The sequence below is a fragment of the Passer domesticus genome, chromosome 19 (genome assembly GCF_036417665.1).
Source record: "Passer domesticus isolate bPasDom1 chromosome 19, bPasDom1.hap1, whole genome shotgun sequence".
Lineage (NCBI taxonomy): Eukaryota > Metazoa > Chordata > Aves > Passeriformes > Passeridae > Passer > Passer domesticus.
The window spans coordinates 12176467-12202306 of record NC_087492.1 but is presented as its reverse complement, the minus strand read 5'-3'; the positions used below and the strand labels follow the sequence as shown (position 1 = coordinate 12202306).

Genomic DNA, 25840 nt, shown 5'->3' with positions numbered 1-25840 from the left:
TCTCTCCCGGATCCAGGGGAGCCAGGAGCAGTCATTCTGATTGCTCCAGTCCCATCTGTGTGCCCGGGAACTGCAGGCTGGGGGTGACAGCCCTTGCCTCTGTGACGAGGGGGTGGGATGCGGTGTCTGAACACATCCAGCGGATGCTCCTGATGGAGCAGGTAGTCCTTGGATCCCCTGCTCAGGCCAGGAGGAGCTCAGAGAAGTGAAACCCCATTGCTGCTGCTCTGCCCCTCCTGTAAAGGCAGCTGAACCACCCCTGAATTACCTTCCAGCCAGAAAATGGGACACAGGCTGGAGCCTCCAGCCAGCTCCAGCTCTTCCATACCTTTTCCCACTTGCCTGTTCCCCACAGCCAGTGTGAAAAGACCAGACCAAGAGCTTGACATATTTCTCGGGCTGGGAGAGCTGGGGGTGCTCACCTGGAGAGGAGAAGGCTCCAAGGAGAGCTCAGAGCCCTTTGCAGGGCCTAAAGGGGCTCCAGGAGAGCTGGAGAGGGACAGGGGACAAAGGATGGAGGAACAGGACACAGGGAAATGGCTTCCCACTGCCAGAGAGCTGGGATAGATGGGATATTGGGAAGAAACTCTTCCCTGTGAGGGTGGTGAGGCTGTGGTGGGCACACAAGAACACAACATGAACAGATGGATATACAATTACAGCCTGGTCTTTACTTGCAGAAGAGCCCACCTGTGGCTGTGGATTCTGGGAAGCTCCATGAGATGCCTTTACTGACACGTGACGTTATTTCTGGAGCTTCCCTGAAAAACCTCAAGTTGTGCTGTATTTTGTGAAGATAATGCCCATTCCACGGGACCCACCAGGAGCAGTGCTGAGAGGCTGGGGAGCAGCAGCTGTTCCTCTCCTCGGTGGTGATGTCATTGATGATGGCAGCACAAAGCACAGGGACCGAGCAGAACAGGCAGGGAAAGGCTGCTCTGACCCTGACACTCCCCTGTGGAGGGGACAAGGTGCCCCTGTCCTGGCTCTCTGTCCAGGAGTAGAGGCAGAGCCCCTCGGTTCCAGCTGTTCTTGGAGAAACAGCACCATCTATTTGCAGCACGAGGGGAGAGGGGACATGGTGGGTGCCCCTCAGCAGGACTACAGATCCCACCCTGGAGCAGCAGCTGTCCTTGGTCACACTAGGACATTGCTGACCCCCAGACCCTCCTGCAGCCCTGGTGACACCTGGGGCTTGCTCCAGGGTCAGGGCAGGAGTTGCAGGACATGCATGCAGGAGCAGCAGGGGGAGAGGCTCCAGGCAGGGGGCTCAGCTCAGCTTTGGGTCTCTCCTTCCCGGGTAGACTCTGCTCTTCTGCTCCCATGCACGGACACAAGGACCCACACCCTGGGACCCCACAGGACTCAGCCATTCCCCACATCTCCCCATCACCCCCTCAGACAGGCTGCAGTCCCTGAGGCATCAGAGGTCCTGGGAAGGTGTTGGCCCCACAGCACCAAGGGGGAGAAAGCCAGACCAGCCCCAGCTTTGCTCCAGGGGCTGAACCTGTCCCTAACCCAGCCCATCCCCACCTCCAAACCTAGCTCAGAACCCCTCAGGATGGACCCCAACCTGTTGTGAGTGACAGAAGTGACCTAGGACTATCTGTTCCAGCCTTACCATGGAACTGGGAGGAATGAAGATCTGGTTTATTAAATCTGCTGGGAAAAGCAGACTGAGAAAACTTAGCCCAAGGTGCTCCTGCTGGGGAAAGGGTACAGGGGGTGGCCTGAGGCCTTCAAAGCTCACATGGAGAAACCACTACTTCTTCTTGCGACGTCTGGTGTTCATTCGGATCAGCTGCAGCCCCTGCTTCTTGATGTCCTCCCGGCTGGGGATGTTGTCATGCTCTTCATCCTCAAAATCCAAGGTGTCTGGAGGGGAGAGTGGAGAGGAGGGGCTGGGGAGGGTCTATGCCCCGGTCCCTGGGAGAGCTGGCACATTTTATTGGGCTCGTGGGATACGGGAGAGTCCTCATGGGCCTTTCCACCCCAGCATCCCAGGTGACCTGTGGGACCTGGTGATGCCACCACTGTCACCATCTCCAACATTGCTGGGGCTTCCTGTAAAGGTTTGGAGCTGCAGTGTGGTGGGCACAGCTCCTGTTTTGCTAAAGAAAGGTGGTGAGCTGCCAAAAGTTCTTTGCCTCTTCCAGGAGCATCCACAGGCAGAACCGAGCACTGATTATTCTTCACATCCAGGTGATTTTGGAGATGAGGGTGCTCCCTCTTGCCCCACAACATCTCTCCTCGTTCCTGCAGTGGCTTGGTGCTCATCCTGTCACCACCTGCCTTTGTTCCCCCCCACCCCTGCCTAAAAACACCACCCACATCTGAAGCCTTGGAAACAGCCAAGGTCAGCCTCAAGACCTGGAGGCAATTTGTGGGTTGGTGTCTGCTGGGCCACTGGGAGACAGACAAGGACTCCCAAAAAGCTCAGGGGAAAAGGGCTGGGACAGTCACTGTGGGACATGTCCCCACTGTGCTCTCCTACCATCTTCCATAGCGTCTTCATCCTCAAAGGAAATCCTCAGGTTCCGTGTTTCACCTGCAGCTCTTTTCTCCAGAAGGCTCCTGACCTTGGCAAAAGTCTGTGAAACACAGCCTGGGTTAAGTGCTGGAGGGCAGGTGGGTGTTACAGCCCGAGGGTGTCACACCTGAGCACCATGGCTTGGCACCATGGGTGCCTGGTGCCATCTGGGGCTGAGCTGCTCCATGGCTCTTCCCTGTGGCCTTGCTGAGGTGGCTTGGGTGGCTGTCTGTGAGGGCCCTGTGTGTGTCCCCAGGGCCACCGAGAGCCAGAGCCCCCGCACCTCACTGTGTTCATCAGTGCTGTCCTCGGGCCGGGCTGCCACCTTCTCCTTCAGGGACTGCAGCTTTTGCTCGCAGTGCTGCAGCTTCTGCTCCAGCCCCACCACTGCACCAGAGTCCTCCTGGGGGAGACAGAACCACCTTGGTGGGGACAGCCAGGCCCTGGTGGCAGTGGCGGCTGTGCCAGGCATCCCCATGCTGCCCTGCCTGCATAGCCCTGCTCCCTGGAGCCCCGTGGTACCTGGCCAGGGATGCCCTGCAGGCGGAGGAACATGTTGTCAATGATGTTCTCAAACTCGATCAGGCGCTTCTGGTTCTTCAGCATCTGGGCTCGCATCTGCTCCAGCCGGGCCTCTTCCTGCTTCAGGTTCTCCCTCAGCTCCTCCTCCCGCAGCCTGGAGCCAGCCACACATCACACAGCTGCAGAGGGGTGCTGGGGCACCCCAAATCTGCTCCAAAAGCTGTTCAGGTTGCCCCATCCCCAACTACAGGCCAGCTCCATGCTGCTGGCAGCACTTCCCACACAAAGCAGAGAGAAAGGGAGCTCCTGGATCCCAGTGGGGGCTTTGGGTGCTCTGCCAGCAGCAGAGCTGGGAGCTCAGAAACCCTCCCAGTGCGGGAGGAATGCGTGGCTGCAGTGGGGTGGAGGTCAGGGTGCCTGCTGGGACATGTCCCCCCCAAAGGTGGTGGCCTGGCTGGCACAACTGTGAGAGGCCAGCAGCACCTGGTGGTGCTGACAGGCTGGTTAAACTTCAGTTTAGCCTGCTTCGACTCCAGCTCCTGCAGGGTCTTCTTCAGCACGTTCTTCCTCTCGTTGCACTCATTGATGTGCTGCTGCAAGTTCCCCAGGGATTTCCTCTGTGCCTGGATGCTGCTGGGGATGTCCTGGCCAGGGGAGACACAAGGACTCAGCCCAAGGTGCTCCTGCTGGAAGCAGGGCCTCGGGGGGTTTACAGCACCATGGAGCTCTGTAGTCTCTGCTCATGGAGAAGGGCAGTGCCTGCCTGCAAAGAGGGGCTTTGTGGGGCTCCAGGGAGAGAACAGCAAATAACTGCACAGGGAAACAGGGGGGAGGAGAGAGGTCGCAGCTCCCCAGTGCTCCAGCAGCCCCAGATTTTAGCAGGGATGGGTTTTTCATTACCCAGAGGCAGGAGCACTGCAGGGCAGTCTTTGCCTTCTCCATCTTGTCGCTCACAAAGGCCTCACGCTGCATCTTGGCCATGGCGGCCTCCACGTCAGCACCTGGGGTGGCAGGGAAGGAGCAGGGCAGGATGTCCGTGGCTGTGCCCACATCCCCCCGCCCTGCTCCCTTCCAGGCACTCACCCATCAGCGCTTCAGAGGAGCTCTGGTCCTGCTCTGCAGAGAGCATGGACACAGCTTGCTGCAAGGACAGTCACTGTCACCCCTGGGGGCTCAGCACCGCAGGCTGCCCCGTGCCCCTGGCCCTGCCCGCCCGCCCCACAGCCCAGCTCACCTGCCCCACAGACCCAGCCCTTCCTGCCCCACAGCCCAGCTCACCTGCCCCACAGCCCCAGCCCTTCCTGCCCCACAGCCCAGCTCACCTGCCCCACATCCCCAGTCATTCCTGCCCCACATCCCCAGTCATTCCTGCCCCACAGCCCTTCCAACCCTACACCCCCAGCTCACCAGCCCCCAGCCCTGCCCGCCCCACAGCCCTTCCAGCCCCACAGCCCCAGCCCTTCCTGCCCCCCAGCCCCAGCCCTTCCTGCCCCCCAGCCCAGCTCACCTGCCTCTGCTGCCTTTCGCTCTCCTCCTGGTGCCGGATGCTCTCAATGTGCTTCCTCTGCTCAGCCAAGGACTGGTCCCTGAGCTGCTTCTCCACACGGACCTGGGGTCCCGCCTCAGCCATGAGTTTCTGGAGCATAACAGAGAAGGGAAGAGTTGCTGCCAAAGATAATTGGAGCTTTCTACAGATTGGTTATTAGGTTCAAGTATTGGCTTAGATTGAGATGTGGGAAGAAATTCTTCCCTGTAAGAGTGGTGACACACTGGCACAGGGTGCCCGGAGCAGCTGTGGCTGCCCCTGGATCCCTGGAAGTGTCCAAGGTCAGATTGGACAGGGTTGGAGCAATCTGGGAGAGTGGAAGGTGTCCCTGCCCATGGCAGGGGCTGGAATGAGATGAGCTTTAAGGTTCCTGATAACCCAAACCATTCCATGAATCTGTGACTTGAGATACTGGATGAGCTCCTGGAATGCCCAGTGTCAAAAGTGACCCCAGTCCATGCAAACAGGCTGTGAAGGAAGCTTGGCTAGGCAGGCTGGGGTGTGGGACACACTGCCTTTGCCATGGCTGATACTTCAGACAGGCTGACCCCAGTCCCAGGGGACAAGAGAGAGACCTGGAAGAACCTATGGAGGCCTCTGGGTGCTGTGGGCAACTTCAGCTCCATCTCTTTTGCCCTTGCTGACAGAAGGCTCTCAGGCCCCGGTATATGGTGCTGTCTGTGGGCACTGAAGGGTGGGAAAGGGCCCCACTTATCTCACCTTGATGACATCGTTGGCTTTGAGGCTAGTCCGGGCTGTGAGCTCCTCGTGGTACATCACAGTCATCCCAGACAGGAGGTCTAGGTATCGAGGCAGGTACACCAGCTCCTGGCACACAGGGAGCCACAGCTTGTCACCCACTGGGGTCCCTCGTGCTGTGACAGGGCACGGAAGGGACCAGCAGGGTGTCCCCTGGGACACAGCCCCTTGGGCACCCCGTGCCTTTGCAGGGAGAGCAGGTGAAACACCGGCACAGTGAGGAGGAGCTCACCCTCCTCAGGACTTCCTGCAGCCTCAGGTACAGGTTGGTCACAATCTCTCCACTGTGAATTTTCAAGAGCATCTTCTCGATGTCATTGCCCAGCTGGCGAATGGTCTGGAGCAGACACAGGGGGAAGACACAAAGTGACCACTTGTGCCAAGCTCGGTGCCCAGCTGGGGGTGCAGAGGCTGGATTAAAGCCCCCATGGGTGCTGGCACACCAGGAAGGGCTCCCAGCTACCTGCAACTGTGGCTCTTGCCACTTAGGATCCGTCTCAGCATCCTGCAGATCCTGCAGGTGCCTCTGGCGCTCATCCCTGGCTTGGCTCCACTGCTTCAGCTGGTGCAGCAGCATGTCACACACCTTCACCTGGTCATGAACTTTGGCCTCGATCTTCTTTATGACCACCTGGACGGGCATGAGACCACTTTCCAGGCTGGATGATGCAGAAGGGGGTGCTGCCCAGAAAACTCCCCCCAGGGTAGAGCTGGGGACACTGTGACTGCTCCAGGATGTTGTTGCTGGTTTGATAGGATGGTGTCTGGGAGAGCTTTGCTCTGGGGGCTGGCTGGGGTAAGGCAGAGGTGGGCAACTGCTGGTGGCAGGGCTGGGCTGGGCTTAGGGACTCTGCATAACATGGAGCAGGGCTGGTGATCAATAGAATCGATCAGGGCCCAGATGGCGATGTTATCAGAGAGCAGCAGCACAAGGCCTCTGGGCAAAGGCAGCTCTGTGAGCACAGCGCCTCGATCTCCACGGGTTTGTAACCAGGGCACAACCTTGGGACAGGCAGCGAAGGGCAGGGACAGCATCTCTGCCAGGGATGCAACTGCACCCTGTAGGAACACGGGCAGTGCCAGGACACAGGGAGTGGGACAGCCAGGAGGTCTGCTGGGACAAAGGGGCTGCATGGATGGGTCCCATGGCACCAGACGTGAACAGCAGCCCTGTGGGGTTGTCCTGGTCTGGTAGCATGTCCCTCTGCCATGCACTGCTCTTCTCAGTGTCCCCAGAGCCCCAGCCACTGCTCCTAGCCCTGCCGTTACCTCCAGGTTCTCAGTGGCTGAAACGAGCTCCTGGCCCTCTCCGAAAGCATCCTTAATGGGGAGTTTGTTGTACTGTGGGCAGGGGAAGGACAAAGATGGTCACTGTCAGCCTGGGAACGACACATCTTTTGCTGGCCTGTGCTGCCAGCTCCTGGAGGAGCTGGGGGTGCAGGACCAGCACCAGGCAGGGGTGCAGCAGGAGGGACCTGCCGGTACCTTCAGGACAAAGTCCAGGATATTGGAGTCCTCCTGCAAGGCTGCCTTAAGGCTGGGGAGCAGCTCCCTGTTCTGCCGGAGCTTCTCCTCGCAGGACTGAGCGAAAATCTTCCCGCCTTGCTCTGAGGGACATCAGGCAGCCAATGGTACCATGGGGAACGAGGGGGCTGTGACCCCCCTGTCCCCGAGCAGCCCGAGGCAGCACCTTGCAGGCCCACGAGGACACGCATCTGCTGGCTGCGCTGGCTCAGGTCGGCCTTGGGGCCCCGCGTGCTGCCGGGGGCCTCCATCCCTTGGCCCACCATTCCCGGTCCCTGCAGGACAGACGCCGAGGCCCTGCTGCCCCAGGAGGTGCTGCAGTGTTGTGACCGCAGGGTTCCACCGTGGAACTGTCACCACGGCACTGTCAACTGCCACCAGCGCCTCCTGCTCAGACATAGCCCAGCCCCCTCCTCAACACTTCTGCAGGGAACAGTTTAATTAACAACTGACTGGGGGCAGAGAAGCATTCCAGCTTTGTCTTCTGTTGTCGTGGCAGTGGCAGCTGTCAGGGACCATTCTGGGTCCCACCAGGAACAGGGCAATTCCAGGGCAAACACATCTGTACCCAAACACACCAGCAGTGCTCTCCTGGAAGCTGCCAGCTTATTTAAATGCCCACCTATTTGAAAATTCCAGTTAATTAGCCAGGACATGGTTGTGCAGGAAGTTATGCTCTCGTTGGAATGGGCAAAGATGAATCAGTTACCAATCCTGAGCTTTATTCTGATGCTCACTATACGTTCTTGCTGAACTACAAACATAACAAGAAATGCCAGCATGTATCTTTATTTGTCCATAAATAAACTCAAGCTCCCTCTACCACAGAAAATCCTTAATGTTTGGATTTGCAGAAAAAGACTTTATAAATAAACTGCCTTCCTAGCACCAAGCTCATGAATCAGCTTAGATTCGGGTTCTGGAACTCCACATGTTTAACCTGCTGCCATTCTGTTGTGCTCAAGGTGTTAAACACAGCAAATCAAGAAATTAAAGAATTGTGAAATCAGGTATTACTGACACAATATCCTCTGAGGCTCTTGCTCAGCACCTCATTTGCATATTTATGAATTGCATGTTAGTGCTAATTTCCAGTGACAAGCTAAATATCAACATGATCATCTTCAGTGCTTCCCAAAGTGTGTCTGGAGAGAGGGGCAGAGGAAGGCAGCAGCCCAGGGTGGTACCCAGGGGAGCTGCCTGGGCACACAGAGCTGTCCACATCGAGCCCTGTCTGCCTGGCATATCCATTCACTATACCCTTGCATTTACTAGGCAGCATTTAAACCCCTGGGAGCAAACAAAAGCATTTAAAAATGGATAAAGTGGTTCAAGAATCTCTTTTACACCTGCCCTCAGCAAAACTGAGGCTCTAGAGAGGCAGATCCTCCCAAAATACTGCTGAAGGAATTGATCCCGGCCTTGCACAAGTGCACACAAATTGGCTGCTGCAGAAATCCACTCCCAAGGAGCAGGCTTGGACTGAGGCTCCAGCCCTGCAGCCACCTCACATGCCAAACCTCCCCTCCTCCAGCTGATTTCCACGCTCCCTGATGAAATTCCAGGAAATTCACAATGAGTTAAGGTGCAGAGGAAAGGTCAGCAGCACAAACCCAGCTCTGTTAAGTGTCACAGAAGGGGGGAGCCTCTGGAAGGCACCAGCAACCAAAGAGCACCACGCTCACCTTGGAGAGATCTCCTCCCTGGCTGGCCCACAGCTCCTCACCTGCTGCCTACTATCTGCATGGAAACAGGAATGTCATATTAAAGGCTCCTCAAATTCCTGCTGATTTAGCTTTTAGTCACTGAACCATATCTGCTTTGCCTGGTGGTTTATATTTTTAGTATCTCCTTCCCCCATGCTGTCCTCTCTTCCCCTTTTCTTTGCAATACCCCAGTTCAACTTTAAATCATTTGTTTAACACAGCTGCAGCAAGATTTAACAGAATTAGCAAGAACTATATCCCATGCCTCAGGAGCTGGCTGGTAATTCCATGCATGGATTAGAGAGCAGCAAAAAAAAAGGACAGAGGATAAAGGACAGCTGCCAGAATTGTTCTGTTGCACTAAAAAGCAAAGGGGCACACACAAACAATTCCTGCTGGGAATTACTGTCCAACAAAAGCCTGTCTGGCTCCATGGCCAGAGGCCACCACTGCATGTTTGAGATTCATTTTATCATGTGAAAGCAGCAGCTCCCAAGCACAGGCTACTCCCTCAGCCTACAAAAGCATTGCCACAGCCAGGGATATCTCCTCTACTATTAACAAAAATAAGTATCTTATTTCTTTCTGTATCTATAATATATAAATAGATGATAATTTGTTTTTATTAATGTAGCTAAATATATTCTACAAATAAGTTATTTGGAGAACATCATCTCTACGTCAGCAAATGCTGCTATAGCCAGTGAAGGAATTCTTTATGAGTGGTCCTTTGAAGTTCTTTAATTACCAAGTAGCCAATTATGGAAGCCTAAGTCAGTTTTCATGCTGCCGAGACACTGATTTCTAGACATGATCCACACTGCACCTGTTTAGAAGTGAAAATGCAGTTCTCTTTTCTTGAGGTCCCTCTCCTCACATACAAAGCCACTTCTCCATGAACAGTGCAGTCTTCCACTCAACACTGACAACCTGAAGGTACAAACAATTGGCACCAAATCACTCAAACACTCTTCAACAGCAACCCTGAAACTAAAGCAAAGCCAGAGTAACCTTGTACCACACCCTAACTCAGTCCTTATTAGTGCAACTCTGACACAAAATCTTCTTACAGGCAAACACATCTGTAAACCAAGCAAGTGTAAAATGATAAAAAAACCCAACCCACACTGCATGGAAAAATCCCAAAGGATTAGTGTCAGAAAATATTTGGCAGCAAGAGATTGGAAAAAACCATGAAGGCTAATAGAAGATTGGCTACACCAGTCACTGCAGGGAGGTTGTTGAAGCAGATCTGCTGCACGAAGATTTTGTTATTCAAGCTTTTCATCTCCTTCCTCCACATCCTTCAGACTGAGCACTTCCAGGGATCCTTTCCCTTTTGTCTCGCTGCGGATCAGCTCGTCGATCTCCCTGAAGCAGCCTGGGTCAATAAGGCACACCTGGAATGTTCCACATTTCATCAGTCAGTCAAGAACGTTTGGATTTCATCAGCCCCCACCCAAGGCCTAACATTTACTTTCATTAAAACAATCCTAGTTAGTTACTGAGGAGGACTCTGAAGAGTATACAAACTCTGTCTGGCAGCAATCTTTCCACAGAGCTCTACAGTTCCAGTTCTCCATGCTGGACATGGCTTTTGCCATTTGGGATTGCTGGATTCTAATCTGTTTGTATGAAGATTTTAATACCAAATTTTGCTTTACCACACACTAAAAAAAAAAAATAATTAGTCATCCTTAAAACCCAGACAGAAGCCACCAAATAAGTAACAGTAACATTCCACATATGAAAGAAACTTATCAGTGCTGCAGGATCATCACTGCTAAGAGGAATTGCACTGTGCACTCCTCAGCTTGAAGCAGCAACCTCTGGATACCAAAGGCTGCTTCCATGCCCACATCACTAAGATTGTGTGAAATTAAAAATTCCCAACTGCAGCTCTGATTCAGGGTCTCTGGGAAGCCTTCCATTTATCTAAACAACTTCCATCTATGAATTAATCTCCTAGTAAAATACGTATGTGTAATTCAAATCAAACCTGAACCCCAGGGACTGCTTTTTGCTTACCATTTCCAGCTCTTCCTGGAAGTCTTCACTCTCAGTAACTTTAATCAGTGGCTTGAGCTTCTCTTTCAGCTTCTTGCCCTCCTTTGCTGGCAGGATAAACCTCAGCCTCATGTGAGCACGTTCGATCTGCATGGTCTCCTTCAGCTGCCTGATCACTTCCAGGGCCTGTTGGAGAAAAAGAGCATTTGCACACCTGCTTAAAACCCAGCACCCACATCCAAATCTCAAACCTTTTCCCCAGCTTCAGAGCCACCTCTCAGTGCTGGTCACTGCTGCTCTGCTGCAAGGAGGTTGCTACCACGCTCTTTTGACAGATGAACAAGAAGAGGCTAACTTGTTTGTGATCACTTTGAACACTTAAAAGCTGTCTGAAATAAAATTAAATAGCTATACTGCAAAACACCACAAACCCACACGGCTCAGATGCAAACCTGATATACCACCTCAATTAGCATAAATCATAAACCTTTTATTTCTGCTCTAAGTGTATCACTGTTGGTTTTTTTCCTTTCTTTCTCCCCTCCCTGAATTCTTAGCAAACAAACTGCCTGAGTTTCAGCAGCTGCTTCTCTCCAGCACTCAGCTGCCAGATGGCTGAGTAATCCCTGTGCATGCCTCAGACCCCAGGGCTCTGCTGATCCCTCTGTGGCTGAGGCCTGAGGAATTACACCGGATGGCAGCACCTCGGAGCAGGATACTCACCTGCTGCTTTGTGCTCTTGTTGGGTTTGACAGAGTAGTGGATGTCCTTCATGGCCCTTTCGATGAGGATCACCGTGTAGGGCCGCTTGGTCTCGGGGTTCACGCACTTGTCAGCCACGATGGTGGCGATGTCTCGGAACATCTGCTCCAGCTGCGTGTGCCGCTCCTTGTCCGACACCTGCAGCTCCCCTTTGGACAAAATCTGTTTTATCCACAGAAACCCGTTAGTGAACATCCTGGATTTGAAGAGTGACAGGTTAAATCTGACAACTTTGAATAACTTTGTTAAATCTGACAGCTGCTTGAAAGTTTGGGTGAGATTTGAAGTGCAGCAAACAATAACCAAATTAATAATGTGAATCATTACAACAGACAGCATTGGAAAGGCTTCAGACAAAAAAACTCATCCCAAAAACACTAAACAGCAGCAAGAGAAGCACAGATTTCACAGAATATCTTAAGCGGGAAGGGACCCCCAAAGGATCACTCATTCCAAGCCCTGGCCCTGCACAGACACCCCAACAATCCCAGCCTGGGCATCCCTGGGAGCTCCTGGAGCTCTGCCAGCCTCGGGGCCGTGCCCATTCCCTAGGGAGCCTGGGCAGTGCCCAGCACCCTCTGGGGGAAGAACCTTTTGCTAAAATCCAACATAAACCTGCCCTGGCACAGCTCCAGCCATTCCCTGGGTCCTGTCCCTGTCACACAGAGATCAGAGCTGTCCCTTAGGAGGAGCTGCAGACTCTGATGAGGCCTCACCTCAGTCTCCTCAGGCTGAACAGACCAAGCGCCCTCAGCTCCTCCTTGCATGGCTCTTCCAGGCCCTTCACCTTCTTTGTAGCTTTCCTTGGACTCTGATAGCTTCATATCTTTCTTATATTGTGGCACCCAAAACTGCCCCAGCCCAGAGCAGAGCTCTCCCTGGCCCAGCTGTTGATATTGGGCCTGGTGACCCCAGGAGAGGGATGTCCCTCCTGGCTCCCAGGGCAATGCTGACTCAAGAGATTTACTGAAATCTTAACAACCGCAGCAAGTCCATAGTTCATATCCCACCAGTAAGGACTAAGAAATTAAATCTGTTACTAACACCTAAGTGAGCTCTCCAAAGTATGCAACTATCCCCTTCTTTTCTCTTCATTCTTAATAACTTATCTTATGTAAGGAGCTCTTCTGGCTGTGTCCAGACACATCAGTGCATGGAAGTTGTGTGTCAAAATTCTTTCTAGCCACATGCATATGCCAAATTTAAAACTATAAAAAGAGCTACAGCTCCTTTTTACCCATTTCTTAACAAGCAACCCTTTCACCTATAGCAGCATTCTAGAAATGCCCTCCAGTACAAACCAACCTAACTGCGTAATTAAATCTTCTCACATCTTATAAAGGTGTGTGAAACCTACCATCTTACAGATTTCTGTCTGGTCATCTGTCCCAAATGCTTTAACCAGATCTTCCTTCTTCGCCACCTGGCCTTTGGAGACATTGACAAACACAGTGTGTGTCTGCAGGACCTCATCGAGATCTTTCTCCCTAGAGATTACGACAAATGCAGAAAACTCAGATTAATCCCAGAATGATGCCAGTGCCACCCCTGCCATGGCAGGGACACCTTCCACTGTCCCAGGTTGCTCCAAACCCCATCCAGCCTGGCCTCGGGCACTGCCAGGGATCCAGGGGCAGCCACAGCTGCTCTGAGCACCCTGTGCCAGTGCTTGCCCACACTTCCAGGGAACAATTCCTAATTCCCAATATCCCATCTATCCATCCCTGTCCTCTGTCAGTTTGAAACCACTGTCCCTTGCGGGGCACTCCGTGCCTTGCCCAAAGCACCTCTCCAGCAAAGCAGCAATGCCAGGAGCACAGCTGTGCTCAGCGAGGAGAAAGAGCTCCCGCTGTGCCGGGCTGACTCACACAGCTGGAACCTTCCAGCACAGAGCTGTCGCTGCCCAGGCACGGGCACGGTGCTCCCGTTACCGGCCCCGCGCCTCCTGCCGGGGTCAGACCGGGGGACCGGGGCCTGGCACGATCCCGGCCCCACAGCCGGGTCCCGCACGGTCGCTGCCAGCCCCCCTCCCACACCCCGGGCCCTTCCCGCTCCTCACACGGGCTCCCCTCCCGCGCCACTACCGGGTCCCCACCCGGGGTGCCCGGCACGACCCCTTCACACCCGCGTCCCCACACGGGCCCTTCTCCGGGCCCCACGCCGGGCCCCAGCCGCCTCCCCGCCGGCTCCCCGGGCACTCACGCTCCGCTGCGCCAGCCCATGACCTTGTTGCGGTAACAGGCGATCTCGAAGCGCTTCCCGGCGCGCCGTGCCCGCACCACGGCCACATTGGTGAGGCGGATCTGGTTGGTGGGGGTGAAGATGGACATGGCGGCGGCCGCTCGCTCCGCCCCCGCCCGCCCGGCCCGGCAGTGAATGGCGGCCGCGCCGGCACGGGCGGAAGGGGCGGGAGCGGCGCATGGCGGCCTGAGGGCAGCCGGTCGGGGACGGCGTGATGGCTGGGTGTGTGTGAGAGCCGTGATGGGGGGAACAGAATAGCCGTGTCCGTGTGGGGTAATAACTGTAATACCTGTGGCCGTGGAGGTGATAACCGTGAGGGGGGGTATAATAACCGTGCTTGGGGGGTAATAACTGTGTGCATGGGCTAATAGCCGAGTTTGTGGGATAATAGTGTGTGTATGGGCTAATAACCGTGAGGAGGGTGTAACAACCGTGTGTGTGAGCGCTTGTAACTCTGCTGGGTGCTGTGGAGGCAGGGGAGGGTAATGACCGTGGAGTATTTGTTAACCATGAGTAGTGTACGGGACAGTAACTCTGGGGTGTTTAATAATTGTGAGGGTGGTGGGATGATAACCGTGAGAGGCAGGGGAAGGTGCGGTAAAACCGTGGGGCGTTTTGGGGGAGAGAGGGGCATTAACCGTGAGAGGAGGAATAACCACGAAGATGGGGTGTATGTGTGTGTTTGTGGGTGATAACCATAAGGGGGTGTGTAGCTGTGTAGGGGATAATAGTGAGCACGTGTGTGTGTGCCTGCTTGGGAGCTAAACTTCTCTTGAATATATGTAGCATCTATTGCATTTGAGGAAGTTGTATAGAGGTTAAGAGAATCCTTATAGCTGGTTTGGGTAGAACTGGGAACACTGGGTAAGTGCTCTTGGCTCTTCTCTATTGTAAGTCTCGGTGTTGCTGCTGGGGGGCTGAAGGGCATCCCCTTAAGCCTTTGCTCTGATAACTTGAGTAACAGCTGGTACGAGTTTCCAGCCTCTTGGAAATACTTGGATGCTGTGCTCTCGACTGATATCTGCAAAAACAAGATCTAAACTGCAGATGACAATAGAAGGGTGTTAGCTGTGTTCCTCAGTCAATAAATATCACAAACCAGCCTTTTTGGAGTGCCCAAATATTCCATATGAAATAGATATTCCCAGACACCCTGCAGGTGCATTCCTGGCTGTACCCTGACTTACTGTACCCTGAATGTTCTGAACTAACCTGAAACATCTCAGTGGCTCCAAATCAAGCTTTACTTGCATCATAGAATTCTGTGAAAGTGGTTCTAGTTGAATCCATGTTTCAGTCTGCCCTTGAAACTCTGTTGGTAATCAGTGTGGCATCAAATGTTTGTAAGCAAGGGTTGTGTTCAGCAGAACCTTCTGTGCAGGTGATTTCCCCCTTGGACTGAGCTTTCTCATTCCAGAGAACTGCATTTGTTTGGTTTGTGTAAAACTGAAGCCAGTATGATCCACTGGATGTTTCACGAGGACTTTTTCCTTTCAGGCACTTGGACAGCGCAAGTATTTTCTGCTTTTCCTTGTAACAGAGCTGCCCTAGCAAGGAAGAACCCAGAGTTTCCCTCTGACAGTATGGAATGCTAGCTTGGAGCTCATCTGACACACCTGAGGAGGTGAAGGCTTCTTGATTCAATTTTAGTGCCTTATCTTTAGCCAGAAGGTGTTTTCTGCAAAGCCTGGGCACTAGCTGATGATGGGAGGCTGTGGGTACTGTGTGATTATTTTGTGTCTACTCATTACATCTTCACTCTGTAGGAACCTGTGACATTCCAGATTTAGATGTTTCAATGGATATGTGGAGCTACTTCCATACTTGCCTGGTGTCCATATGGCTGCACAGATTTTACATCTATTCTACTGTTGCTTTTGGGATCAGCCTTTGGATTGTCATTCATTTCACCACCACCAGAAACAAAAGGAAGGTAACTGAGCCTGTCAGCACTTCTCTCTGAGAAGACCCCAAAAACCTTGGGTGGAAGGAGTAGTTATTGGATAAAGGCACCTGCTGTGGGCCTGCTGAGGGTGTTGCAAATCCCAGATGCAGTTTGGTTATCTGGTTATGATCCTCAGCCTGGCTTGTTTGTGTCTGTGGGTCACTAAATGCTCTGGTTGCTCTGACGTTGGGGCAGAGCTCAGCAGGACACACCTCACACTGTTCCTGGGAGAATGTGTCCCCTTGCATTGCTCTGTCACTCCAGGTAAACCCCTCTGCTTGTGCCCAGTGTTTGCCCAGTGTTTTCATGATGCTAATGACAGGTTTGGGCTGGTTTTGGGATGGGAGGAATTCAGGAGTTGAAAACCTCCTCCTTCAGGTGGGTGAAGATCTGCTGCAGGACTTGGGAGGTTCAGCTGGACCCTGCTACCTCCCAGACAAGTGGGTATTGTAGCGCGACTTAGGTCAGGAAAACAGGTGCTGGTGTGTTTGTCTGGGTATGAGAGGAGCCAAAATGCTTTGACTGTTGCTGAGAGTGGCTCCAGGATTTGAATTTTACATGTTCTTGGTTTGACAGCCCTTGGAGAAGGGACTGCATGTGACACAGCTCTTGTTTCATAGGATGAGAAATCCCATGAGAATCCCTCTTCCCCTGAGGGAACATCAGACAAAATGGGAAATGGATGTGCCCCCCGTCAGGCACAGGGGTTCCATGTTGCTGGAGTGAAGATTTTCTATGGCTCTCAGACTGGCACAGCAAAGGTATCTGTACTTTTATTGCACATCTGTGAAATTGCTTTGAAATATTGTTGGGATCTGAGAATGTTGCTTGCCTTAAAACACTGCCATGGGTATAGATCTGGGAGTTCATCAGCACATTCATTAGCTTCTTACAATCATTGCCCAACATGCAAGATGAGTGAAAAATTAAATAAAAATAACAATTTTCCTTCTCCCTTTAAGCAAGGTATGCGGTAGAGATTGATTATAAAGCTAGAAGTTCACTCTTGCACTATAATTTTAATTTTCTAGCAAGGCTTTATAGAGAGAAGTGTTGGGTTTGGTGTTTTCTCATGAAGAAATGTAATTTGTGTGTGTAACTGGGACATTATAATGTTGTAACTCTCAGCCAGTGTACTCCATCTTTGTTTTAATGTGAGGAATTGCAGTGCCAGTGTCCAGGCCTCCTGTGTCATTATTCTTCCTGTGCTGGGAGAAGTCTTGTGGCTGGGCACAGCAGGGCTCGTGTGGCTTGAAGTAATTGGTAACTTCCAATGTTTCTTTGTTCAGAGATTTGCCAAAGCTCTGGCTGAAGCTGTTACTTCCCTTAATTTGCCTGTGGAAGTCATTAACATGGGAGACTATGATCCAGAAGATGGGTTAGTAGAGGAGGTGGGTATGGCATAAACACCAGTAATAAATACAAGTTTTTCCTGGGATTGTCAAGGCTATTTCCCTCTTGTATTTCTCTCCTGTTGTTCTGGAAATCCCCAAAGCTTTGTGTTGAATTCCTTCTTTACCTACGTAAATGTAGCCCATCAGCCCTTAGCAGAAAATACCTACATTTTGAGAATTTCAAAGCACCAGTTGAACATTTTGCTGTGATAGTGACTCTGGATGAGCCAGTTCTGTAACTCAGGGATGAGCTGGGTGAGAGTGGCTGCCCCAGGTGCTCTGTACACCTGGGCAAAGTTTAAAACCAGAACAGGAAGGTGGTGATGCCTCTGCAGCCTTTAGAGGCTTTTGAGATAGAAACTCCTTGTGAGGTATATTTATGTGTAGTAATCCTTGATGGGTTTTTCTTCCATGAATATTGATAGTTGCTCCTTGAGAGTTTTAATTAATCCTAACAAAAAGTTTCGGTGGAAAATTCATGCTGGGAATTCCTTCAGGAATTGCCAGCATTTGATACTGCCCCTTGCACACCTGCAAATGTGAGGCTGAATTTGAAATATTTATCCGTGGGGCACTTCCCTGATGAAGGAGTTGGGTCGGGAAGCTGCTGATGGGGCTGGATATCCACTTTTGCTCTGTCACTGTGTCCCTGTTGAGCTTGACCTCTCTCTGCCAATTTAGGGTGCTGTGCAGATTGTTCAGCACCCTTGGGATTGTCACCTGTGCCATCCCCCCCCGGCAGGAGACAGCCTTGTCTTTTGATTTCTCCCAGCTGCCTGGCTGTTGTAACTCTTTGCTTTAGAAGAAGGTTCTGGAAAATGCAGTGATTTTTTTTTTTTTCCCCTCCTGTCCTGTTTGTGTGACCAGACAAACAGCAGGAACATCTGTGTGTTCCTGGTGGCCACCTACACCGAGGGGCAGCCCCCGGAGAGCGCAGCCTGGTTCTGCAAGTGGCTGGAGGAGGCAGCCAATGACTTCCGTGTTGGGAAAAGCCTCCTGCAGGGCCTGAGATACGCCGTGTTTGGGCTGGGGAACTCGGCCTATGTGAATCACTACAACACAGTGAGTGTCCTCGAGCTCCCTGCTTGGCTTCTGCTCCTCCAGAGCCTCAGCTGCATGAAGTGCATCCAGCCTGAATCAGGCTGGTGGTCTGTGTGGGAATTGCACATGTTGTGCTGACTGGGTGAGGCACTGGGTTTAGGGCCTGGGCAGAATCTCAGAGCCTTTGAGCTTGGAAAAAAACCTCCCAAGATCACTGTACCCACAGTGTACCTGATTCCCCACCTTGTCCCCAGCCCAGAGCTCTGAGTGCCACATCCAGGCCTTCCCTGGGCGCTTCAAGGGATGGGCACTCCAAACCTCCCTGAGCAGCCCCTTCCAGTGCCTTACCACCCTCTCCGTGGAGAAATTCCTGCTGATGTCCACCCTGAGCCTCCCCTGGCCCAGCCTGAGGCCGTTTCCTCTCCTCCTGTCCCTGTTCCCTGGGAGCACAGCCCGACCCCCCGGCTGTCCCCTCCTGTCAGGAGCTGTGCAGAGCCACAAGGGCCCCCTGAGCCTCCTTTTCTCCAGGCTGAGCCCCTTCCCAGCTGCCTCAGCTGCTCCTGGGGCTCCAGACTTTTCCCAGCTCCAATCCCTTCCCTGGACATGCTCCAGCCTCTCAAGGTGCTTGGGGTGGGAGGCCCAAAACTGCCCCCAGCACTGGAGGTGCCCCAGCAGTGCCAGCAGAGGGGACAGTCACTGCCCTGGTCCTGCTGCCACATCACTGCTGGTACAAGCCAGTGCCATTGGCCTTCTTGGCCACCTGGGCAGTTCAGGTCTGGAGCAATTGAACTTCAAATGGGAAATGAGTCCCACAGGCAGTGGGAGGTGTGGTAACACATTTGGTAATTCCTTACTGAGTTCATTTCCCAGCTTTGAAAGCTTTCTGCAGTCATCTGAGGGCGCAGTACTGTAAACTCTTGCTGCCTTCTAAACGTGGATCCTTTTTATGATGTGGGTTTTAGCTCACACAGAAAAATGGCATCACTTGTCACAGGTTGTGTTCAGAGCTGGGGCTGTGTGTCACACACAACAAGCACCACACGGAGCAGTCTGTTCCCAGAGCCCATCCCTTCACCCCAGGGATGGCAGAGGGAGTTTCCAATGGAGTCTGAGGGGGTGTGGTGCTGTTCAGGCTGCCCTGGGTCTGTGCTGAGCCAGAAGCTGAGAGGGACTCCCCAGGTCCCTGCCCTGCAGTGCCATGCAGGTCACTGGCTCTTCCCAGGGCTGATCCTTGCTTTTCTGCTTGGCTGCTTGCACTTGGCCCTGGTTTAATCTCCTTTCCAACCCTTCCTCCTGCCCTAGGTTGGAAGGAGGATGGACAGGTGGCTGTGGATGCTCAGTGCCAGCAGGATCATGGCTCGAGCTGAGGGGGACAGCAATGTGGTCCAGAGCAAGCACGGCAGCATTGAGGCTGACTTTGAGGCCTGGAAAGCCAAATTCCTCATTCGGCTCCAGGCGCTCTGCAGAGGGGAAAAGAAGCCCTGCAGGGGGAAGTGCAAGAAGGGGAAGTGCAAATCTTCAGGGAAGCAGAGCAAGGAAAGCTTGGACCATGACCATGAGACGTCAGAACAGGACAACACTGAGGTACGGCCAAAATCCTTGAGGCCTTATTTTATTTTGAGCACTGACTTCTCCCCTTCTTCCTGTAGTCCAGAGGGCTGCTGTGGGAGCCTGGTACTTGTTCTGGAGCAGGGGGAGAGGGGAGCTGAGGTCCCATGGCAGTAACAAGTAGAATGAGCCATCTGAAAGAGGGACCAAAGAATTAGTGATGGAGCCAGGCATTTGTGTGATGAGGGAGTCTTGCTCCTGGCTGGGGACAGATGCTCCAGGAAACCAGGCTGGGTTCTCAGCAGAGCCTTTGCCTTGTCCCAAGGCCAAGGGGACCCTTCAGTTCCCTGTGGATCATTAACCTGCTTCCACTTCAACCTGGTGAAGCTCAGCTGCTCTGCCTGCATCCCAGGGTTTTCCAAAGGCAACTGGGGTGTGTTACCTGAGCAAGTCCTGTATATCCTGTGTGTGTGTCTGCCTGTAATCATTTCTCTCTTCTGGAGTGTTTATTGATTTTGACTAAGAAATCCTCTCTATTGCTCTCCAGTGCAAGACCCAGAGCTGCTATGGCACTTTAATCCTCCCTTGAGCTGGAAGTTATTGCTGGGTTGAATTTTATAGGAAAGTATGTGGTTCTTCTGGCTGGGTTTGGGAGTGCTGGCTGCTACAGAGCAGGAGGAATAAATCTTGCTGTCAGCAAAGCACTTGGGTTTAAAGGGGTTCAGGGTTCCATATCCATCCTACAGGTTTTTGGTAGGCTTTTGCTTGTTTTGAGTGGTCTTTACTGATGAGGAGAGCTCATTTCACTGGTTAGCTTAGTCTTACATTTAACAGTGAGATAAATTCTTAATTTTTTTCTCTGCTCCCTCCCACAGGCAGAGGAATTGTTTGAAACCAGTAGTGAGGAGGAAGCTGGAAGCACAGATTCTGTCATTGATGTTGAAGATCTTGGCAATATCATGGGCCGCATGAAGAAAGCAAAGGTACTGCTGTTAGAGGGGGTATGGAATGGTCAGGTCTTGTTCACTGAGCAGCTGGATTGATTAAAATATAACTGGCTGGATTTGACTCTGTGGGCTTTGGTTAGAGGGAGAGTAAAATATGAGCTATTGAAGAACCTGTCCCCAAAAAGAACATCTTTGGAGGAGTGTTGGGTGTAGTCACAGACTGTATGGCTTGTTCACCAAGCAAATGCTGCAGTGGTAGCCTGTGACTTCCAGTCTGAGGGGAGATCTACTCGCAGAGCTAACACTGGATGTGGCTGCAAATCTCTGCACTGAGATTCCCAGTGCAGTGGCTGAACACAGGTCCTGTTCCTGTACTGCCTGTGGGTTGTCACTGAAATGCAGGTGTGAGGACAGGGGCAGAGCTGCAGGTGCAGCAGGAACACCCAGCTGCCAGAGCACCTTGCCTTGCTTACTGCTGCCCTAGGGTGAGGTCTGTGCTTCAGACACTGGGCCTGTCACACAGCCCCAGTTCCTGCTCCATCCCAGGCTCTTGCTGGGTCTGTTCCCAGTGGTTCTGCTGGTGTTCCTTTCCTGGGCTCAGTCTGATCTGTGTCACACTCACCTCACTCACACCAAGCACTAGGGACAGGGCACAGCTGCAGGGCCTTGCTGTGCTCCCCAGTTTTTGTTGGCTGAGCTGTTGTTGGTCAGGTGGGGAGGGGTGGCCTGTGATGTGCTCTGAGCCCATCTGCTGACCCCCTTTGCTCTCAGTGCCCTTTGCATGGTGCTGTCATTGTGCACCCTTGAGCTGCTGTCCCTGCCCTTCTCACCAAACTGTAATGACCTTCCTTATCCTGGGTGTGTCTGCACTGTGGGGTTTTTACAGCTCTTTCCCAAAATGAGGCCCTGGCACAGGGTGCCCAGAGCAGCTGTGGCTGCCCCTGGATCCCTGGCAGTGCCCAAGGCCAGGCTGCATGGGGCTTGGAGCAGCCTGGGACAGAGGGAGGTGTCCCTGGCTGTAGAAGGGATGTGGAATGAGATGGTCTCGGGTCCCTGCTGATCCAAACTGCTCTGTGACTCTGTGAAAATACAGCAATGTCCTTGGTGGTCTGAGCCGAGGTGGCGCTGCTGGGCTGCCTGAAGCCAGGCTCACAGGAGGGTGTGTGCTTGGAGGGCAGGAGCTTCCAAGGAGAGCACGAGGATCTCTGTTCCTCCCCTCAGGGTGGGGAAGGAGGGCAATCAACGCTGCTGTTTGTAGCCAGCTCTGTGAGGAGAGGAGCCCCAGCGGTGGGGCAAGGCTGGCTGCTGTCAGAGGGCTCTGCCCCGGCCTGTGCACTGCAGCTCGTGAGGGAAGGCTGGGGAACCATCTGGCTTCCCTTTGGAGGGAGAAAGGACCGCAGTTCCTCATGGAGAGCATTAACATTGTTCCTGTCTCCTCTCTCCTGCGCTCACCACTAGAGGTCAGCGGCCCAAAGGGAGCGGGGTGCTGCGGCAGCTCCTGGGCAGAGCTTCTGCCCTGCCGGGCAGTGGTGACAGCCAGCGCTCCCGTGGAGGATTGGCACTGAGCTTCCCCTGACAGATACACACAGAATGTAGCAACAGCGCGATCGAGGAGCAGTGTAACCCAGGAAAACCACCTATCGTAGGCCAGTTTACAAATAAAACCTGAGCACAGCAATAAAATACTTTCTGCTGTTCCTTGAAGAAGTCAGTGCTGAGGTCAGTGTGATGTGGGTTTGTACACAGGCAGGAAAAGTTCCCTGCTGTCTGTGCCTTGGCTGAGGCAAGATCCAAACTGTTTTCTCCTCAGCCTTCCTGGTGCTCTGCTGGAGCAGGGAGAGTGTTGGGTGTGCTTGTGTTCTGCAGTAACTGTGACTCTGTGCAGATCAGGTTGCTGTGGCTGTGACCCAAGTGCCACCCTGATCAGAGGGGCAGTTCTGCCTGAGAACAGACACTCGCCTGGAGCTGGAACCTGCAGGTGTTGATCCTTTGAGCCTTTTCCTTGGAGGAGCTGGCAGAGCTGTTCTGCTGTGAGAGTTGAACACTGCCCTCCTGCAGAGGATCAAATCCTGAGGGGGAGAGTGTTGGTGTGGGCCTGAGAGCTTGCTCTGAGTGGGCATAAGGGCACCTCTGCTGAAGTCCAGTCCCCTTTCTCGGCTCTGAGTCTGCACTGGGAGGTTTCCTGTACCAGGTGAGTTGTTCTGTCTTTGGCCATTTTAGCCATTTTCCCTCTCATGTCATGCTGAACTGTGTAAAATGGGTGTGACACTGTTGTTTTACCCTGACCTAACCTGTTGTCCTGCGGGACTCCTTGCCCACAAAGCCAAGTGCTCTGGGCTTTGGGATCTAAACTGCTCACACACAGGTGAGTGAGTCTGAGAGAAACTTGGGTATCTTCAGGGTTATGTCACAGACAGTTCTTCCTCCTCAGAGTTCCTTGGGTCTGGAAGAGGCCTGACACTTTCCAGCAGGAGTTCTATGGGTGTCATTGTTGGGTATTCACCCCTCTGCCTATGGGATGTGGAACAGCAGGTTCTGACTTGTGCACTGTAGTTAATTTGAAATGGTTTTGGGTCCAGCTTTCATCTCTTCTGCATGGATGGGCTCTTGTGAGGCTCACTAGCAGGTAAGGCAGGCACAGATAGTCAGAATTCCTTATTGTCCTGCCTTTTCTGGAATGGCAGAGTGAGGCTGTAGAGGGATCTGTTAAATCTTTGCTCAAATCTCTGCTGCTTATCTTCATTTAGTTTTGCATCTGTCTTTTGTTGTTTGCCTTGATGGAAGTCATGGCTGAGGTTTGTCTTACAGCTTCCCCCCCATATTCTGCAGGTTTGTAAAGTACTGTCAAGGGGCTTGAAGCAGGTGCTGCGTTCTTGCAGCCACTTGGACCAGGCAGGTGGATTCAGGAGTTCCAGGGGAATGCCAGAACCACTCTGCCGGGCTGAATTATAGCTGTTACAGACTGAGCTAGAGAAGAGATGGAATTTTGAAGAGCTGTTGAGTGTGAAGTTTCACAGTTCATGGTGATGGTGCCTTCTGCACACTGAGTCTGAGCCCAAACTGATGCAGGGTTGAGAAGATATTGGTAATATATTCAAGTATATTAATTGGTAGCTGATCCAACAGCAAATTCCACATGAGTTTACCAAATCTCATAATATGTGCTCATGGTTTTTAATGCATTAAGAACGAGGTGGACTTTGGAGTTTTGCAGTTGTGGCACACTTTGCCTTTCTTCCAGCGTTCCTCCCCTGCTGTGGATTTGTCAGGGAAAGTGAACTCTGATGGTGTTTATGGCCTGCAAGGTGCCATTAATCACAGGGACACCAGTTCTTAGTGTAGATTATCTCCCCCAGCTGGGAGATCAGCTGAAAGGACAGATCCATCTACACTCATTTCCCAGGAATGAATTACTTTATTAACCTTCACATTTCTGGACTTCAGGCATGAGTAATAGCAATAATAAGGTCCTGATTCCTTGTTTGATGGGTTTGGAAGCAATCAAATGAGCATATTTGTTGATGCAATTTTGAGATGAATGCTCGTGTTTTCTACAACAAGCAGTGTAATGACACTGACAGGATATCTGCAATGTAAAGAGAGAGGGGGGTGATAGGAACACATTGAGAGTTTACAGGAACCAAACTCTGTCCCAGAGTGTTCGATTTGTGTCCCTCTGTGGCCCTGGGCCCCTTTGGCACTGGCCCTGAAAAGTCACCCTGGGTTAGCCACTGTAAATCCTACCCCTTCCAGCCTTTCCTGGGAGCCCTTGGAGCCTGGGCTGCTGTGGAAGCCCTAACTCTAGGCCCTGGGGGAAGGAACTCTGAAGGAACCTGGGTTTGGTTGGAGTGGGGCAATAGGCAATGAGGTGTTTAAGGCCTAAGGTTTACAGACCAAGGGTCATGTGCAACTTTGTGCTGCAGCTAAGAACTTTTTTAAGGAGGAAGGAATAATCACTGATATGTTAACCAAATGGAAAAAAAAAATTGGGTATGTGACTTTCAGTTCAAACTGATGTGGACAGCTCAAAAAAAAAAAGGTTCAGCTTTTGAAGGGTGAGGGATTCCTTTATGAAAAATGTGCCCTTATCTGCAGCAGCTGCTCTGGGCCAGATTCTGACCTGTGCTACTCTGGCTCAGAACTCAGTGTGAGTCTACATTTTAAAATGAGCTTTAAGAAATTAAATTTAACTTCTTGGGGACTACTTCTGTCATTAACAGCAGGATTTGCCATAGGGACACTTCACCTTTCTCCTTTCGTGGGTTCAAATATTTTTTTCTCTAAACCCTGGCGAGTGGAAAGGATTACAATTGCTAAACAAAATTACAAGAGATCTTTAGGCATTTTCTGAGTAATGCTTGTGAGTGATAAAAGGGAAACCCCCACAAATGACTTTTATATAACCTGTGTCTGGATGTGCAGTCTGCAGTCGTGGTGTGGCAGTGACTTCCTTGGTAAAGGCATTTGAGAGCTCGGAGTGTTTATTTGCAGCCTTTTCCTGACCACATCCTTTGGTGGAGATGGTCAGGACTGACCCTGCAGCAGGCCAGCCCTTCTGTTCACCATTTCTCACCAACTTTGTGCTTCATTTCTCAGGTGGTTTTCTTTTTGCTGTGCATTTTTAAAGTTTCCTGCTTGTCTAATGACAGATTTGAGCAGACGTCTCCAAATTCTACAGATCGAAGCAGCAGAGCCTCTCTGCTCTGGGGCCAGGTTGTGAGAGCTGGGAGTGCTCACCTGGAGAGGAGGAAGATCCAGGGAGAGCTCAGAGCCCCTTCCAGGGCCTAAAGGGGCTCCAGGAGAGCTGGAGAGGGACTGGGGACAAGGGATGGAGGGACAGGACACAGGGAATGGCTTCCCACTGCCAGAGGGCAGGGATGGATGGGATATTGGGAATTAGGAATTGTTCCCTGGGAGGGTGGGCAGGCCCTGGCACAGGGTGCCCAGAGCAGCTGTGGCTGCCCCTGGATCCCTGGCAGTGCCCAAGGCCAGGCTGGATGGGGCTGGGAGCAGCCTGGGACAGTGGAAGGTGTCCCTGCCCATGGCAGGGGTGGCACTGGATGGGCTTTGAGGTCCCTCCAACCCAAACCATTCCAGGATTTTGTGGTTTTTTGACCACTTGAAAAATGGCTGTTGAAATGAAATGTTCTTTTAGTTCTGAACTCATAGAAAATAAATAAATTGAATGGAGAAGTCTTTACAGAGCCATTTAAAAAAGAATCTACAGAAGATGGCAAGAGTGTTTAAGGGTGTGTGCTGCCTGCTCTATGTGAGAGAGCAGAAGAGAATGGAAAATCTTACTGGTTTGAATTTGGGCATTTGGGACACTTGTTAAACTGTGTTAACTGGGCTTCAGTTGGGATTTTTG

The 25840-nt window shown here is 52.3% G+C and overlaps 3 protein-coding genes and 1 long non-coding RNA gene across 8 annotated transcripts in view; 1 reads left to right on the top strand and 3 right to left on the bottom strand.

Moving 5' to 3' along the window:
- Positions 1-1629: 1629 nt before the first annotated feature.
- On the bottom strand, positions 1630-7198 carry CCDC183 (coiled-coil domain containing 183). Its single transcript, XM_064394728.1, has 14 exons — positions 7048-7198; positions 6843-6964; positions 6627-6698; positions 5821-5988; positions 5590-5694; positions 5319-5426; positions 4560-4688; positions 4136-4193; positions 3953-4053; positions 3536-3696; positions 3053-3206; positions 2814-2933; positions 2495-2591; positions 1630-1875 (listed from the first exon to the last, which is right to left on the bottom strand). Exons 1-14 carry the CDS (start codon positions 7145-7147, stop codon positions 1763-1765), a joined length of 1608 nt encoding a protein of 535 aa, XP_064250798.1. The 5' UTR covers positions 7148-7198; the 3' UTR covers positions 1630-1762.
- A 384-nt stretch (positions 7199-7582) lies between these two features.
- Positions 7583-13723, bottom strand: SBDS (SBDS ribosome maturation factor). The gene is made up of 5 exons (XM_064394729.1): positions 13559-13723; positions 12714-12843; positions 11318-11518; positions 10616-10780; positions 7583-9987 (listed from the first exon to the last, which is right to left on the bottom strand). The coding sequence occupies exons 1-5, from the start codon at positions 13684-13686 to the stop codon at positions 9859-9861; spliced, it is 753 nt and encodes a 250-aa protein (XP_064250799.1). The 5' UTR covers positions 13687-13723; the 3' UTR covers positions 7583-9858.
- LOC135283685 (S-adenosyl-L-methionine-dependent tRNA 4-demethylwyosine synthase TYW1-like) overlaps positions 13630-25840 on the top strand; it is a 99694-nt gene continuing 87483 nt past the window's right edge. For 2 of the 5 annotated variants that reach the window (XM_064394726.1, XM_064394722.1), the window contains exons 1-7: positions 15095-15221; positions 15364-15530; positions 16163-16303; positions 16832-16933; positions 17804-17998; positions 19280-19561; positions 20401-20508. In XM_064394726.1, coding sequence (XP_064250796.1) covers positions 15396-15530; positions 16163-16303; positions 16832-16933; positions 17804-17998; positions 19280-19561; positions 20401-20508 — 963 coding nt within the window. In that variant the 5' untranslated portion in view covers positions 15095-15221; positions 15364-15395. The other 3 variants (XM_064394725.1, XM_064394723.1, XM_064394724.1) reach the window with 3 other exon arrangements.
- On the bottom strand, positions 19371-22861 carry LOC135283690 (uncharacterized). The gene is made up of 2 exons (XR_010349353.1): positions 22764-22861; positions 19371-19719 (listed from the first exon to the last, which is right to left on the bottom strand). It is a non-coding gene; the product is annotated as an uncharacterized LOC135283690 (long non-coding RNA).